Raw genomic sequence first — 16,051 nt, forward strand, 5'->3', positions numbered from 1 at the left:
AGATTAGAGACAGAATGGGGATGAGAGGAAGAGAAGATTAGAGACAGAATGGGGCTGAGAGGAAGAGAAGATTAGAGACAGAATGGGGATGAGGGGAAGAGAAGATTAGAGACAGAATGGGGCTGAGAGGAAGAGAAGATTAGAGACAGAATGGGGCTGAGAGGAAGAGAAGATTAGAGACAGAATGGAGATGAGAGGAAGAGAAGAAAATATTAGGTTGAAGGATAGAACCAGAGAGAAAGAGAGTACAATATCTGGAGATAGCGAAGAAACCAAGGGAGAATAAAGGAGAGGGGTAGAGTAGAAAGGTAGAAAATAAAAGGAGAGATGTGGAGAGGGGGAAGGACCTTGAGAACCAAAAAGAGGAGATGGGGAGAGAGAATGGAAAGAGAAGGAGGGATGTTTGCCCACTGACAAAGAAATGATCAGTCTATAATTTTAATGGTAGGTTTATTCAAACAGTGAGAGACAGAATAACAACAACAAAAAATCCAGAAAAACGCATGTCAAAAATGTTATACATTTCCCTCACTGTATATGCATTGTCGCTTTAACCATACCTACATGTACATACTACCTCAATAAGCCTGACTAACAGGTGTCTGTATATAGCCTTGCTACTCTTATTTTCAAATGTCTTTTTACTGTTGTTTTATTTCTTTACTTAACTACACACACACACACACACACACACACACACACACACACACACATTTTTTTCCGCACTATTGGTTAGTGCCTATAAGTAAACATTTCACTGTAAGGTCTACACCTGTTTTATTCGGTGCACGTGACAAATAAACTGATTTAAACCTCATTTATACACACATTTAGACATGCATGCATACACAGCTGTCTGGACTTCCATCGCACGTGCGCACACACACACACGCACACACACATACAGTTCCATTCCCTGGACACACAAACATACAAATGCACACACACACACACTCACAGCTCCATTCCCTGGACACACACACACACACACACACACACACACACAAAGCTCCTCTCCCTGGATGTGTGAATGTGTGCTTGCTGATGAGTTAATGGTTCTGTAATGGCATTGTCTATGGGCTATTGTTCAAAACAGATACAGTGGTGAGCCTAGCTACAGTCTATTATCATCACTGCTGGGTATGTGCTACTGTCATCACTGCTGGGTATGTGCTACTGTCATCACTGCTGGGTATGTGCTACTGTCATCACTGCTGGGTATGTGCTACTGTCATCACTGCTGGGTATGTGCTACTGTCATCACTGCTGGGTATGTGCTACTGTCATCACTGCTGGGTATGTGCTACTGTCATCACTGCTGGGTATATGCTACTGTCATCACTGCTGGGTATGTGTTACTATCATCACTGCTGGGTATGTGTTACTGTCATCACTGCTGGGTATGTGCTACTGTCATCTCTGCTGGGTATATGCTACTGTCATCACTGCTGGGTATGTGTTACTATCATCACTGCTAGGTATGTGTTACTATCATCACTGCTGGGTATATGCTACTGTCATCACTGCTGGGTATATGCTACTGTCATCACTGCTGGGTATGTGTTACTATCATCACTGCTAGGTATGTGTTACTATCATCACGGCTGGGTATATGCTACTGTCATCACTGCTGGGTATATGCTACTGTCATCACTGCTGGGTATGTGCTACTGTCATCACTGCTGGGTATATGCTACTGTCATCACTGCTGGGTATATGCTACTGTCATCACTGCTGGGTATGTGCTACTGTCATCACTGCTGGGTATGTGCTACTGTCATCACTGCTGGGTATGTGCTACTGTCATCACTGCTGGGTATGTGCTACTGTCATCACTGCTGGGTATGTGCTACTGTCATCACTGCTGGGTATATGCTACTATCATCACTGCTGGGTATGTGCTACTGTCATCACTGCTGGGTATATGCTACTGTCATCACTGCTGGGTATATGCTACTGTCATCACTGCTGGGTATATGCTACTGTCATCACTGCTGGGTATGTGCTACTGTCATCACTGCTGGGTATGTGCTACTGTCATCACTGCTGGGTATGTGCTACTGTCATCACTGCTGGGTATGTGCTACTGTCATCACTGCTGGGTATATGCTACTGTCATCACTGCTGGGTATGTGCTACTGTCATCACTGCTGGGTATATGCTAGTGTCATCAGTGCTGGGTATGTGCTACTGTCATCACTGCTGGGTATGTGCTACTGTCATCACTGCTGGGTATATGCTACTGTCATCACTGCTGGGTATGTGTTACTGTCATCACTGCTGGGTATATGCTACTGTCATCACTGCTGGGTATGTGCTACTGTCATCACTGCTGGGTATGTGCTACTGTCATCACTGCTGGGTATATGCTACTGTCATCACTGCTGGGTAATCACTGCTGGGTATATGCTACTGTCATCACTGCTGGGTATATGCTACTGTCATCACTGCTGGGTATGTGCTACTGTCATCACTGCTGGGTATATGCTACTGTCATCACTGCTGGGTATATGCTACTGTCATCACTGCTGGGTATGTGCTACTGTCATCACTGCTGGGTATATGCTACAGTCATCACTGCTGGGTATGTGCTACTGTCATCACTGCTGGGTATGTGCTACTGTCATCACTGCTGGGTATGTGCTACTGTCATCACTGCTGGGTATGTGATACTGTCATCACTGCTGGGTATGTGCTACTGTAATCACTGCTGGGTATGTGCTACTGTCATCACTGCTGGGTATGTGCTACTGTCATCACTGCTGGGTATGTGCTACTGTCATCACTGCTGGGTATATGCTACTGTCATCACTGCTGGGTATGTGTTACTGTCATCACTGCTGGGTATATGCTACTGTCATCACTGCTGGGTATGTGCTACTGTCATCTCTGCTGGGTATATGCTACTGTCATCACTGCTGGGTATGTGCTACTGTCATCACTGCTGGGTATGTGCTACTGTCATCACTGCAGGGTATGTGCTACTGTCATCACTGCTGGGTATGTGTTACTATCATCACTGCTGGGTATGTGTTACTGTCATCACTGCTAGGTATGTGTTACTATCATCACTGCTGGGTATATGCTACTGTCATCACTGCTGGGTATGTGTTACTATCATCACTGCTGGGTATGTGTTACTGTCATCACTGCTGGGTATGTGCTACTGTCATCACTGCTGGGTATATGCTACTGTCATCACTGCTGGGTATGTGTTACTATCATCACTGCTGGGTATGTGTTACTGTCATCACTGCTGGGTATGTGTTACTGTCATCACTGCTGGGTATGTGTTACTATCATCACTGCTGGGTATGTGTTACTATCATCACTGCTGGGTATGTGTTACTATCATCACTGCTGGGTATATGCTACTGTCATCACTGCTGGGTATATGCTATTGTCATCACTGCTGGGTATGTGTTACTATCATCACTGCTAGGTATGTGTTACTATCATCACTGCTGGGTATATGCTACTGTCATCACTGCTGGGTATATGCTACTGTCATCACTGCTGGGTATGTGCTACTGTCATCACTGCTGGGTATATGCTACTGTCATCACTGCTGGGTATATGCTACTGTCATCACTGCTGGGTATGTGCTACTGTCATCACTGCTGGGTATGTGCTACTGTCATCACTGCTGGGTATGTGCTACTGTCATCACTGCTGGGTATGTGCTACTGTCATCACTGCTGGGTATGTGCTACTGTCATCACTGCTGGGTATGTGCTACTGTCATCACTGCTGGGTATGTGCTACTGTCATCACTGCTGGGTATGTGCTACTATCATCACTGCTGGGTATGTGCTACTGTCATCACTGCTGGGTATATGCTACTATCATCACTGCTGGGTATGTGCTACTGTCATCACTGCTGGGTATATGCTACTGTCATCACTGCTGGGTATATGCTACTGTCATCACTGCTGGGTATATGCTACTGTCATCACTGCTGGGTATGTGCTACTGTCATCACTGCTGGGTATGTGCTACTGTCATCACTGCTGGGTAATCACTGCTGGGTATATGCTACTGTCATCACTGCTGGGTATGTGCTACTGTCATCACTGCTTGGTATATGCTACTGTCATCACTGCTGGGTATATGCTACTGTCATCACTGCTGGGTATGTGCTACTGTCATCACTGCTGGGTATGTGCTACTGTCATCACTGCTGGGTATGTGCTACTGTCATCACTGCTGGGTATGTGCTACTGTCATCACTGCTGGGTATGTGCTACTGTCATCACTGCTGGGTATGTGCTACTGTCATCACTGCTGGGTATGTGCTACTGTCATCACTGCTGGGTATGTGTTACTATCATCACTGCTGGGTATGTGCTACTGTCATCACTGCTGGGTATATGCTACTATCATCACTGCTGGGTATGTGCTACTGTCATCACTGCTGGGTATATGCTAATGTCATCACTGCTGGGTATATGCTACTGTCATCACTGCTGGGTATATGCTACTGTCATCACTGATGGGTATGTGCTACTGTCATCACTGCTGGGTATGTGCTACTGTCATCACTGCTGGGTATGTGCTACTGTCATCACTGCTGGGTATGTGCTACTGTCATCACTGCTGGGTATATGCTACTGTCATCACTGCTGGGTATGTGCTACTGTCATCACTGCTGGGTATATGCTAGTGTCATCAGTGCTGGGTATGTGCTACTGTCATCACTGCTGGGTATGTGCTACTGTCATCACTGCTGGGTATATGCTACTGTCATCACTGCTGGGTATGTGTTACTGTCATCACTGCTGGGTATATGCTACTGTCATCACTGCTGGGTATGTGTTACTGTCATCACTGCTGGGTATATGCTACTGTCATCACTGCTGGGTATGTGCTACTGTCATCACTGCTGGGTATGTGCTACTGTCATCACTGCTGGGTATGTGCTACTGTCATCACTGCTGGGTATGTGCTACTGTCATCACTGCTGGGTATGTGCTACTGTCATCACTGCTGGGTATGTGCTACTGTCATCACTGCTGGGTATGTGCTACTGTCATCACTGCTGGGTATGTGCTACTGTCATCACTGCTGGGTATGTGCTACTGTCATCATTGCTGGGTATGTGCTACTGTCATCACTGCTGGGTATATGCTACTGTCATCACTGCTGGGTATGTGTTACTGTCATCACTGCTGGGTATATGCTACTGTCATCACTGCTGGGTATGTGCTACTGTCATCTCTGCTGGGTATATGCTACTGTCATCACTGCTTGGTATGTGCTACTGTCATCACTGCTGGGTATGTGCTACTGTCATCACTGCAGGGTATGTGCTACTGTCATCACTGCTGGGTATGTGTTACTATCATCACTGCTGGGTATGTGTTACTGTCATCACTGCTGGGTATGTGTTACTATCATCACTGCTGGGTATATGCTACTGTCATCACTGCTGGGTATGTGCTACTGTCATCACTGCTGGGTATGTGCTACTGTCATCACTGCTGGGTATGTGCTACTGTCATCACAGCTGGGTATGTGCTACTGTCATCACTGCTGGGTATGTGCTACTGTCATCACTGCTGGGTATGTGCTACTGTCATCACTGCTGGGTATGTGCTACTGTCATCACTGCTGGGTATGTGCTACTGTCATCACTGCTGGGTATATGCTACTGTCATCACTGCTGGGTATGTGTTACTGTCATCACTGCTGGGTATATGCTACTGTCATCACTGCTGGGTATGTGCTACTGTCATCTCTGCTGGGTATATGCTACTGTCATCACTGCTGGGTATGTGCTACTGTCATCACTGCTGGGTATGTGCTACTGTCATCACTGCAGGGTATGTGCTACTGTCATCACTGCTGGGTATGTGTTACTATCATCACTGCTGGGTATGTGTTACTGTCATCACTGCTGGGTATGTGTTACTATCATCACTGCTGGGTATATGCTACTGTCATCACTGCTGGGTATGTGTTACTATCATCACTGCTGGGTATGTGTTACTGTCATCACTGCTGGGTATGTGCTACTGTCATCACTGCTGGGTATATGCTACTGTCATCACTGCTGGGTATGTGTTACTATCATCACTGCTGGGTATGTGTTACTGTCATCACTGCTGGGTATGTGTTACTGTCATCACTGCTGGGTATGTGTTACTATCATCACTGCTGGGTATGTGTTACTATCATCACTGCTGGGTATGTGTTACTGTCATCACTGCTGGGTATGTGTTACTGTCATCACTGCTGGGTATGTGTTACTATCATCACTGCTGGGTATGTGTTACTGTCATCACTGCTGGGTATGTGCTACTGTCATCACTGCTGGGTATATGCTACTGTCATCACTGCTGGGTATGTGTTACTATCATCACTGCTGGGTATGTGTTACTGTCATCACTGCTGGGTATGTGTTACTGTCATCACTGCTGGGTATGTGTTACTGTCATCACTGCTGGGTATATGCTACTGTCATCACTGCTGGGTATGTGCTACTGTCATCACTGCTGGGTATGTGCTACTGTCATCACTGCTGGGTATGTGCTACTGTCATCACTGCTGGGTATGTGCTACTGTCATCACTGCTGGGTATGTTCTACTGTCATCACTGCTGGGTATGTGCTACTGTCATCACTGCTGGGTATGTGCTACTGTCATCACTGCTGGGTATATGCTACTGTCATCACTGCTGGGTATGTGTTACTGTCATCACTGCTGGGTATATGCTACTGTCATCACTGCTGGGTATGTGCTACTGTCATCTCTGCTGGGTATGTGCTACTGTCATCACTGCTGGGTATGTGCTACTGTCATCACTGCTGGGTATATGCTACTGTCATCACTGCTGGGTATGTGTTACTGTCATCACTGCTGGGTATATGCTACTGTCATCACTGCTGGGTATGTGCTACTGTCATCTCTGCTGGGTATATGCTACTGTCATCACTGCTGGGTATGTGCTACTGTCATCACTGCTGGGTATGTGCTACTGTCATCACTGCAGGGTCTGTGCTACTGTCATCACTGCTGGGTATGTGTTACTATCATCACTGCTGGGTATGTGTTACTGTCATCACTGCTGGGTATGTGTTACTATCATCACTGCTGGGTATATGCTACTGTCATCACTGCTGGGTATGTGTTACTATCATCACTGCTGGGTATGTGCTACTGTCATCACTGCTGGGTATGTGCTACTGTCATCACTGCTGGGTATATGCTACTGTCATCACTGCTGGGTATGTGTTACTGTCATCACTGCTGGGTATATGCTACTGTCATCACTGCTGGGTATTTGCTACTGTCATCACTGCTGGGTATGTGCTACTGTCATCACAGCTGGGTATGTGCTACTGTCATCACTGCTGGGTATGTGCTACTGTCATCACTGCTGGGTATGTGCTACTGTCATCACTGCTGGGTATGTGCTACTGTCATCACTGCTGGGTATGTGCTACTGTCATCACTGCTGGGTATGTGCTACTGTCATCACTGCTGGGTATATGCTACTGTCATCACTGCTGGGTATGTGTTACTGTCATCACTGCTGGGTATATGCTACTGTCATCACTGCTGGGTATGTGCTACTGTCATCTCTGCTGGGTATATGCTACTGTCATCACTGCTGGGTATGTGCTACTGTCATCACTGCTGGGTATGTGCTACTGTCATCACTGCAGGGTATGTGCTACTGTCATCACTGCTGGGTATGTGTTACTATCATCACTGCTGGGTATGTGTTACTGTCATCACTGCTGGGTATGTGTTACTATCATCACTGCTGGGTATATGCTACTGTCATCACTGCTGGGTATGTGTTACTATCATCACTGCTGGGTATGTGTTACTGTCATCACTGCTGGGTATGTGCTACTGTCATCACTGCTGGGTATATGCTACTGTCATCACTGCTGGGTATGTGTTACTATCATCACTGCTGGGTATGTGTTACTGTCATCACTGCTGGGTATGTGTTACTGTCATCACTGCTGGGTATGTGTTACTATCATCACTGCTGGGTATGTGTTACTATCATCACTGCTGGGTATGTGTTACTGTCATCACTGCTGGGTATGTGTTACTGTCATCACTGCTGGGTATGTGTTACTGTCATCACTGCTGGGTATGTGTTACTGTCATCACTGCTGGGTATGTGTTACTGTCATCACTGCTGGGTATATGCTACTGTCATCACTGCTGGGTATGTGTTACTGTCATCACTGCTGGGTATGTGTTACTGTCATCACTGCTGGGTATGTGCTACTGTCATCACTGCTGGGTATGTGCTACTGTCATCACTGCTGGGTATGTGCTACTGTCATCACTGCTGGGTATGTGCTACTGTCATCACTGCTGGGTATGTGCTACTGTCATCACTGCTGGGTATGTGCTACTGTCATCACTGCTGGGTATGTGCTACTGTCATCACTGCTGGGTATGTGCTACTGTCATCACTGCTGGGTATATGCTACTGTCATCACTGCTGGGTATGTGTTACTGTCATCACTGCTGGGTATATGCTACTGTCATCACTGCTGGGTATGTGCTACTGTCATCTCTGCTGGGTATGTGCTACTGTCATCACTGCTGGGTATGTGCTACTGTCATCACTGCTGGGTATATGCTACTGTCATCACTGCTGGGTATGTGTTACTGTCATCACTGCTGGGTATATGCTACTGTCATCACTGCTGGGTATGTGCTACTGTCATCTCTGCTGGGTATATGCTACTGTCATCACTGCTGGGTATGTGCTACTGTCATCACTGCTGGGTATGTGCTACTGTCATCACTGCAGGGTCTGTGCTACTGTCATCACTGCTGGGTATGTGTTACTATCATCACTGCTGGGTATGTGTTACTGTCATCACTGCTGGGTATGTGTTACTATCATCACTGCTGGGTATATGCTACTGTCATCACTGCTGGGTATGTGTTACTATCATCACTGCTGGGTATGTGCTACTGTCATCACTGCTGGGTATGTGCTACTGTCATCACTGCTGGGTATATGCTACTGTCATCACTGCTGGGTATGTGCTACTCTCATCACTGCTGGGTATGTGTTACTGTCATCACTGCTGGGTATGTGCTACTGTCATCACTGCTGGGTATGTGCTACTGTCATCACTGCTGGGTATGTGCTACTGTCATCACTGCTGGGTATGTGCTACTGTCATCACTGCTGGGTATGTGCTACTGTCATCACTGCTGGGTATGTGCTACTGTCATCACTGCTGGGTATATGCTACTGTCATCACTGCTGGGTATGTGCTACTGTCATCACTGCTGGGTATATGCTACTGTCATCACTGCTGGGTATGTGCTACTGTCATCTCTGCTGGGTATATGCTACTGTCATCACTGCTGGGTATGTGCTACTGTCATCACTGCTGGGTATGTGCTACTGTCATCACTGCAGGGTCTGTGCTACTGTCATCACTGCTGGGTATGTGTTACTATCATCACTGCTGGGTATGTGTTACTGTCATCACTGCTGGGTATGTGCTACTGTCATCACTGCTGGGTATATGCTACTGTCATCACTGCTGGGTATGTGCTACTGTCATCACTGCTGGGTATGTGTTACTGTCATCACTGCTGGGTATGTGCTACTGTCATCACTGCTGGGTATGTGCTACTGTCATCACTGCTGGGTATGTGTTACTATCATCACTGCTGGGTATGTGTTACTGTCATCACTGCTGGGTATGTGTTACTGTCATCACTGCTGGGTATGTGTTACTGTCATCACTGCTGGGTATGTGTTACTGTCATCACTGCTGGGTATGTGTTACTGTCATCACTGCTGGGTATGTGTTACTGTCATCACTGCTGGGTATGTGCTACTGTCATCACTGCTGGGTATGTGCTACTGTCATCACTGCTGGGTATGTGCTACTGTCATCACTGCTGGGTATGTGCTACTGTCATCACTGCTGGGTATGTGCTACTGTCATCACTGCTGGGTATGTGCTACTGTCATCACTGCTGGGTATGTGCTACTGTCATCACTGCTGGGTATGTGCTACCGTCATCACTGCTGGGTATATGCTACTGTCATCACTGCTGGGTATGTGCTACTGTCATCACTGCTGGGTATGTGCTACTGTCATCACTGCTGGGTATGTGCTACTGTCATCACTGCTGGGTATATGCTACTGTCATCACTGCTGGGTATGTGTTACTGTCATCACTGCTGGGTATATGCTACTGTCATCACTGCTGGGTATGTGCTACTGTCATCTCTGCTGGGTATATGCTACTGTCATCACTGCTGGGTATGTGCTACTGTCATCACTGCTGGGTATGTGCTACTGTCATCACTGCAGGGTATGTGCTACTGTCATCACTGCTGGGTATGTGTTACTATCATCACTGCTGGGTATGTGCTACTGTCATCACTGCTGGGTATGTGTTACTATCATCACTGCTGGGTATATGCTACTGTCATCACTGCTGGGTATGTGTACTGTCATCACTGCTGGGTATGTGCTACTGTCATCACTGCTGGGTATATGCTACTGTCATCACTGCTGGGTATGTGTTACTATCATCACTGCTGGGTATGTGCTACTGTCATCACTGCTGGGTATGTGTTACTGTCATCACTGCTGGGTATGTGCTACTGTCATCACTGCTGGGTATGTGCTACTGTCATCACTGCTGGGTATATGCTACTGTCATCACTGCTGGGTATGTGTTACTGTCATCACTGCTGGGTATGTGCTACTGTCATCACTGCTGGGTATGTGCTACTGTCATCTCTGCTGGGTATGTGCTACTGTCATCACTGCTGGGTATGTGCTACTGTCATCACTGCTGGGTATGTGCTACTGTCATCACTGCAGGGTATATGCTACTGTCATCACTGCTGGGTATGTGTTACTATCATCACTGCTGGGTATGTGTTACTGTCATCACTGCTGGGTATGTGTTACTATCATCACTGCTGGGTATATGCTACTGTCATCACTGCTGGGTATGTGTTACTATCATCACTGCTGGGTATGTGTTACTGTCATCACTGCTGGGTATGTGCTACTGTCATCACTGCTGGGTATGTGCTACTGTCATCACTGCTGGGTATGTGTTACTATCATCACTGCTGGGTATGTGTTACTATCATCACTGCTGGGTATGTGTTACTGTCATCACTGCTGGGTATGTGTTACTGTCATCACTGCTGGGTATATGTTACTATCATCACTGCTGGGTATGTGTTACTATCATCACTGCTGGGTATGTGTTACTGTCATCACTGCTGGGTATGTGCTACTGTCATCACTGCTGGGTATATGCTACTGTCATCACTGCTGGGTATGTGTTACTATCATCACTGCTGGGTATGTGTTACTGTCATCACTGCTGGGTATGTGTTACTGTCATCACTGCTGGGTATGTGTTACTATCATCACTGCTGGGTATGTGTTACTATCATCACTGCTGGGTATGTGTTACTGTCATCACTGCTGGGTATGTGTTACTGTCATCACTGCTGGGTATGTGTTACTGTCATCACTGCTGGGTATGTGTTACTATCATCACTGCTGGGTATGTGCTACTGTCATCACTGCTGGGTATGTGCTACTGTCATCACTGCTGGGTATGTGTTACTGTCATCACTGCTGGGTATGTGTTACTGTCATCACTGCTGGGTATGTGTTACTGTCATCACTGCTGGGTATGTGCTACTGTCATCACTGCTGGGTATATGCTACTGTCATCACTGCTGGGTATGTGTTACTGTCATCACTGCTGGGTATGTGCTACTGTCATCACTGCTGGGTATGTGCTACTGTCATCACTGCTGGGTATGTGCTACTGTCATCACTGCTGGGTATGTGCTACTGTCATCACTGCTGGGTATGTGCTACTGTCATCACTGCTGGGTATGTGCTACTGTCATCACTGCTGGGTATATGCTACTGTCATCACTGCTGGGTATGTGCTACTGTCATCACTGCTGGGTATGTGCTACTGTCATCTCTGCTGGGTATGTGCTACTGTCATCACTGCTGGGTATGTGCTACTGTCATCACTGCTGGGTATATGCTACTGTCATCACTGCTGGGTATGTGTTACTGTCATCACTGCTGGGTATATGCTACTGTCATCACTGCTGGGTATGTGCTACTGTCATCTCTGCTGGGTATATGCTACTGTCATCACTGCTGGGTATGTGCTACTGTCATCACTGCTGGGTATGTGCTACTGTCATCACTGCAGGGTCTGTGCTACTGTCATCACTGCTGGGTATGTGTTACTATCATCACTGCTGGGTATGTGTTACTGTCATCACTGCTGGGTATGTGTTACTATCATCACTGCTGGGTATATGCTACTGTCATCACTGCTGGGTATGTGTTACTATCATCACTGCTGGGTATGTGTTACTGTCATCACTGCTGGGTATGTGCTACTGTCATCACTGCTGGGTATATGCTACTGTCATCACTGCTGGGTATGTGTTACTATCATCACTGCTGGGTATGTGTTACTGTCATCACTGCTGGGTATGTGTTACTGTCATCACTGCTGGGTATGTGCTACTGTCATCACTGCTGGGTATGTGCTACTGTCATCACTGCTGGGTATATGCTACTGTCATCACTGCTGGGTATGTGTTACTGTCATCACTGCTGGGTATGTGCTACTGTCATCACTGCTGGGTATGTGCTACTGTCATCTCTGCTGGGTATGTGCTACTGTCATCACTGCTGGGTATGTGCTACTGTCATCACTGCTGGGTATGTGCTACTGTCATCACTGCAGGGTATATGCTACTGTCATCACTGCTGGGTATGTGTTACTATCATCACTGCTGGGTATGTGTTACTGTCATCACTGCTGGGTATGTGTTACTATCATCACTGCTGGGTATATGCTACTGTCATCACTGCTGGGTATGTGTTACTATCATCACTGCTGGGTATGTGTTACTGTCATCACTGCTGGGTATGTGCTACTGTCATCACTGCTGGGTATATGCTACTGTCATCACTGCTGGGTATGTGTTACTATCATCACTGCTGGGTATGTGTTACTGTCATCACTGCTGGGTATGTGTTACTGTCATCACTGCTGGGTATGTGTTACTGTCATCACTGCTGGGTATGTGTTACTATCATCACTGCTGGGTATGTGTTACTATCATCACTGCTGGGTATGTGTTACTGTCATCACTGCTGGGTATGTGTTACTATCATCACTGCTCTGTGATAACATGTTCTACCGTACAAACGGACTCATTCTAGTGAAACAGGTATGAATCTTAACTCTCTTTCCTATTTCTCTCTCTGTCTTTCTCTCTCACCCTTCTCTCTCTATCTCTCTCTGTCTCTCCCCTCCCTCCCTCCCTCCCTCCCTCCCTCCCTCCCTCCCTCCCTCACACAGGTGATTCTGCCAGACCTGGCTGTGCTGCGTCTAGCTGTGTATGATGACAATAATAAGCTGATAGGTCAGAGGATTCTACCGTTGGAGGGTCTACAGGCAGGATACAGACACATCTCTCTACGCAACGAAGGGAACAAGCCTCTGTCTTTACCCACCATTTTCTGTAACATAGTACTTAAGACCTACGTACCTGAAGGCTTCGGAGGTGAGGAGACACACTGACACACACACACACACACACACACACACACACACACACACACACACACACACACACACACACTCGCTCCCTTGCAAATACACAGATGTACTTTCTCTACAGAATTGTAGGTTAGGGGCAGCAGAGGCCGTGTGTGTGTGTGTGTGTGTGTGTGTGTGTGTGTGTGTGTGTGTGTGTGTGTGTGTGTGTGTGTGTGTGTGTGTGTGTGTGTGTGTGTGTGTGTGTGTGTGTGTGTGTGTGTGTGTGTGTGTGTGTGTGTGTGTGAGAGAGAGAACCCCTATTGGTCTACAGATGTGTGCTACTGAACTCTATTCAACTCTATATTATTCAGTCATAAACACTTGAGTATGGAGACTAGGGTTGCAACATTTTGGGGAGTATTCAGAGGTGGAAACTTTCTGTGGGAATTAACGGGAATATATGGGAATTAACGGAAATATATGCAAATTAATATTAATTTAAATGTAATGTTTTTTGCATTGGATATATTTACCATATCATATGGAGACAGAAACATAAGTAGGCATAATTGCAAATGATTAAATCCTTCCAATATACATTTATAAAACAATTTAGTTAAGAATTTAACTTTAATTAAATGAGTTGACTCTTCACATGGGATTAGCTCACTGAACAACAAAAGAAAGGGAATATTGAATGATCCCCAAATGATCCATCGCATCTCCCAAAAACGTTTTCAACATACATCTGTAAAATGAGTGTAGAAACTAAAGCTTTGGTTGTCTTCCTCTCAGGCTTCCATGTCTTCTCCCTGGACCTCCTCAATGTCCTCCTGTTGAACATCAGACTCTGAGGCCTCATCTTCACTGTCACTTTCCAACCTTGTTGAGGATGGCTCATTGTCAGGCTCTAAAAGCCTCAGATTTTCAAACCTTGTATTGGTCAGCCTGTTGCGTGCTTTGGTGTGTGTGTTCCCAAACAAGGACCAGTTGCGCTCTGAGGCGGCTGATGTTGGTGGGATTTGGAGGATGATGGAGGCAACAGGGGAACGAGCCTCAGATCCACAAAGTCCCTTCCACCAGGTGGCTGATGAGATATGTTGGCACGACTGCCATATTGCATTTCCATCCCAAAGCCCTTGCTTGGAAGTGAACTTTGCCAGACTGCCAAGAACCTTGCCCTCATCCAGGCCAAGGTGGCGAGACACGGTAGTGATGACACCATAGGCCTTGTTGATCTCTGCACCGGTGTGTATGGGCTTCAGGCAAAAGTCTTCATGCTTTTTGATGTATTTCAGAACTGCAGTTTCCTCTGCTTGGAGCAACAGTGAAGTGGGCAGGGCAGTACGGATTTCTTCTCTTACATCTGCTAGCAGATTCTAACCATCAGACAGGATGGCATTGTCTCTATCAATCCGTGCAATGGCTACTGCTATAGGTTTCAGGAGTTTCAGGCTGCTTACCACTCTCTCCCATAATACATCATCCAGGAGGATCCTCTTGATGGGGCTGTCCATATCGGCAGACTGTGATATGGCCATTTCTTGGAGAGACTCCTTCCCCTCCAGGAGACTGTCAAACATGATGACAACACCACCCCAACGGGTGTTGCTGGGCAGCTTCAATGTGGTGCTCTTATTCTTCTCACTTTGCTTGGTGAGGTAGATTGCTGATATAACTTGATGACCCTTCACATACCTAACCATTCCTTGGCTCTCTTGAAAAGTGTATCCATTGTTTTCAGTGCCATGATGTCCTTGAGTAGCAGATTCAATGCATGAGCAGCACAGCCAATGGGTGTGATGTGAGGGTAGGACTTCCACTTTAGACCAAGCAGCCTTCATGTTTGCAGCATTGTCTGTCACCAGTGCAAATACCTTCTGTGGTCCAAGGTCATTGATGACTGCCTTCAGCTCATCTGCAATGTAGAGACCGGTGTGTCTGTTGTCCATTGTGTCTATGCTCTTGTAGAATACTGGTTGAGGGGTGGAGATCACAGATGATTGCAATACAGTCTGCTTTCTCTATGATTTGCTTGACCTTCACTTGAACTCTGTTGAACTCTGCATCCAGCAAATTAGTAGATAAAGCATGTCTGGTTGGAGGGGTGTATGCTGGGCAAAGAACGTTCAGAAATTTCTTCCAATACACATTGCCTGTCAGCATCAGAGGTGAACCAGTTTAATACACAGCTCGAGCAAGACATTCATCAGCATTTCTCTGACTACGTTCCTCCACATGGCGCTCCTGATTCCAGGAGGACCATGAGCTGTTGCTATCGATAAGGTGTCTGATTCATCATTTTCACTTTTGTCAGAGGTTGCTTGTTGTGAACGCTGAAGGAACTTTATGCACTTGGCCAGATGATTCTGCATCTTTGTTGCATTCTTCGCATATGATTTGGCACAGTATTTGCAAATGTACACAGCTTTTCCTTCTACATTAGCTGCAGTGAAATGTCTCCACATATCAGATAGTGCCCATGGCA

The 16,051-nt window shown here is 46.5% G+C and overlaps 1 protein-coding gene across 8 annotated transcripts in view; it reads left to right on the top strand.

Moving 5' to 3' along the window:
* Nucleotides 1-16,051, top strand: part of LOC106608040 (1-phosphatidylinositol 4,5-bisphosphate phosphodiesterase beta-4) — a 172,460-nt gene that overhangs the window by 139,946 nt on the left and 16,463 nt on the right. For 7 of the 8 annotated variants that reach the window (XR_006770319.1, XR_006770320.1, XM_045720990.1 and 4 more), the window contains one exon: nt 13,384-13,588. The exons of the other annotated variant lie outside the window; for it this stretch is intronic. Coding sequence is in view for 5 of the 7 variants with exons in the window: in XM_045720990.1 (XP_045576946.1) it covers nt 13,384-13,588 (205 nt within the window). In the remaining 2 variants the exon portion in view is untranslated. The remainder of the gene's footprint in view (nt 1-13,383; nt 13,589-16,051) is intronic. 8 annotated transcript variants of the gene reach the window in all.

The sequence above is a fragment of the Salmo salar genome, chromosome ssa06 (assembly GCF_905237065.1).
Source record: "Salmo salar chromosome ssa06, Ssal_v3.1, whole genome shotgun sequence".
Lineage (NCBI taxonomy): Eukaryota > Metazoa > Chordata > Actinopteri > Salmoniformes > Salmonidae > Salmo > Salmo salar.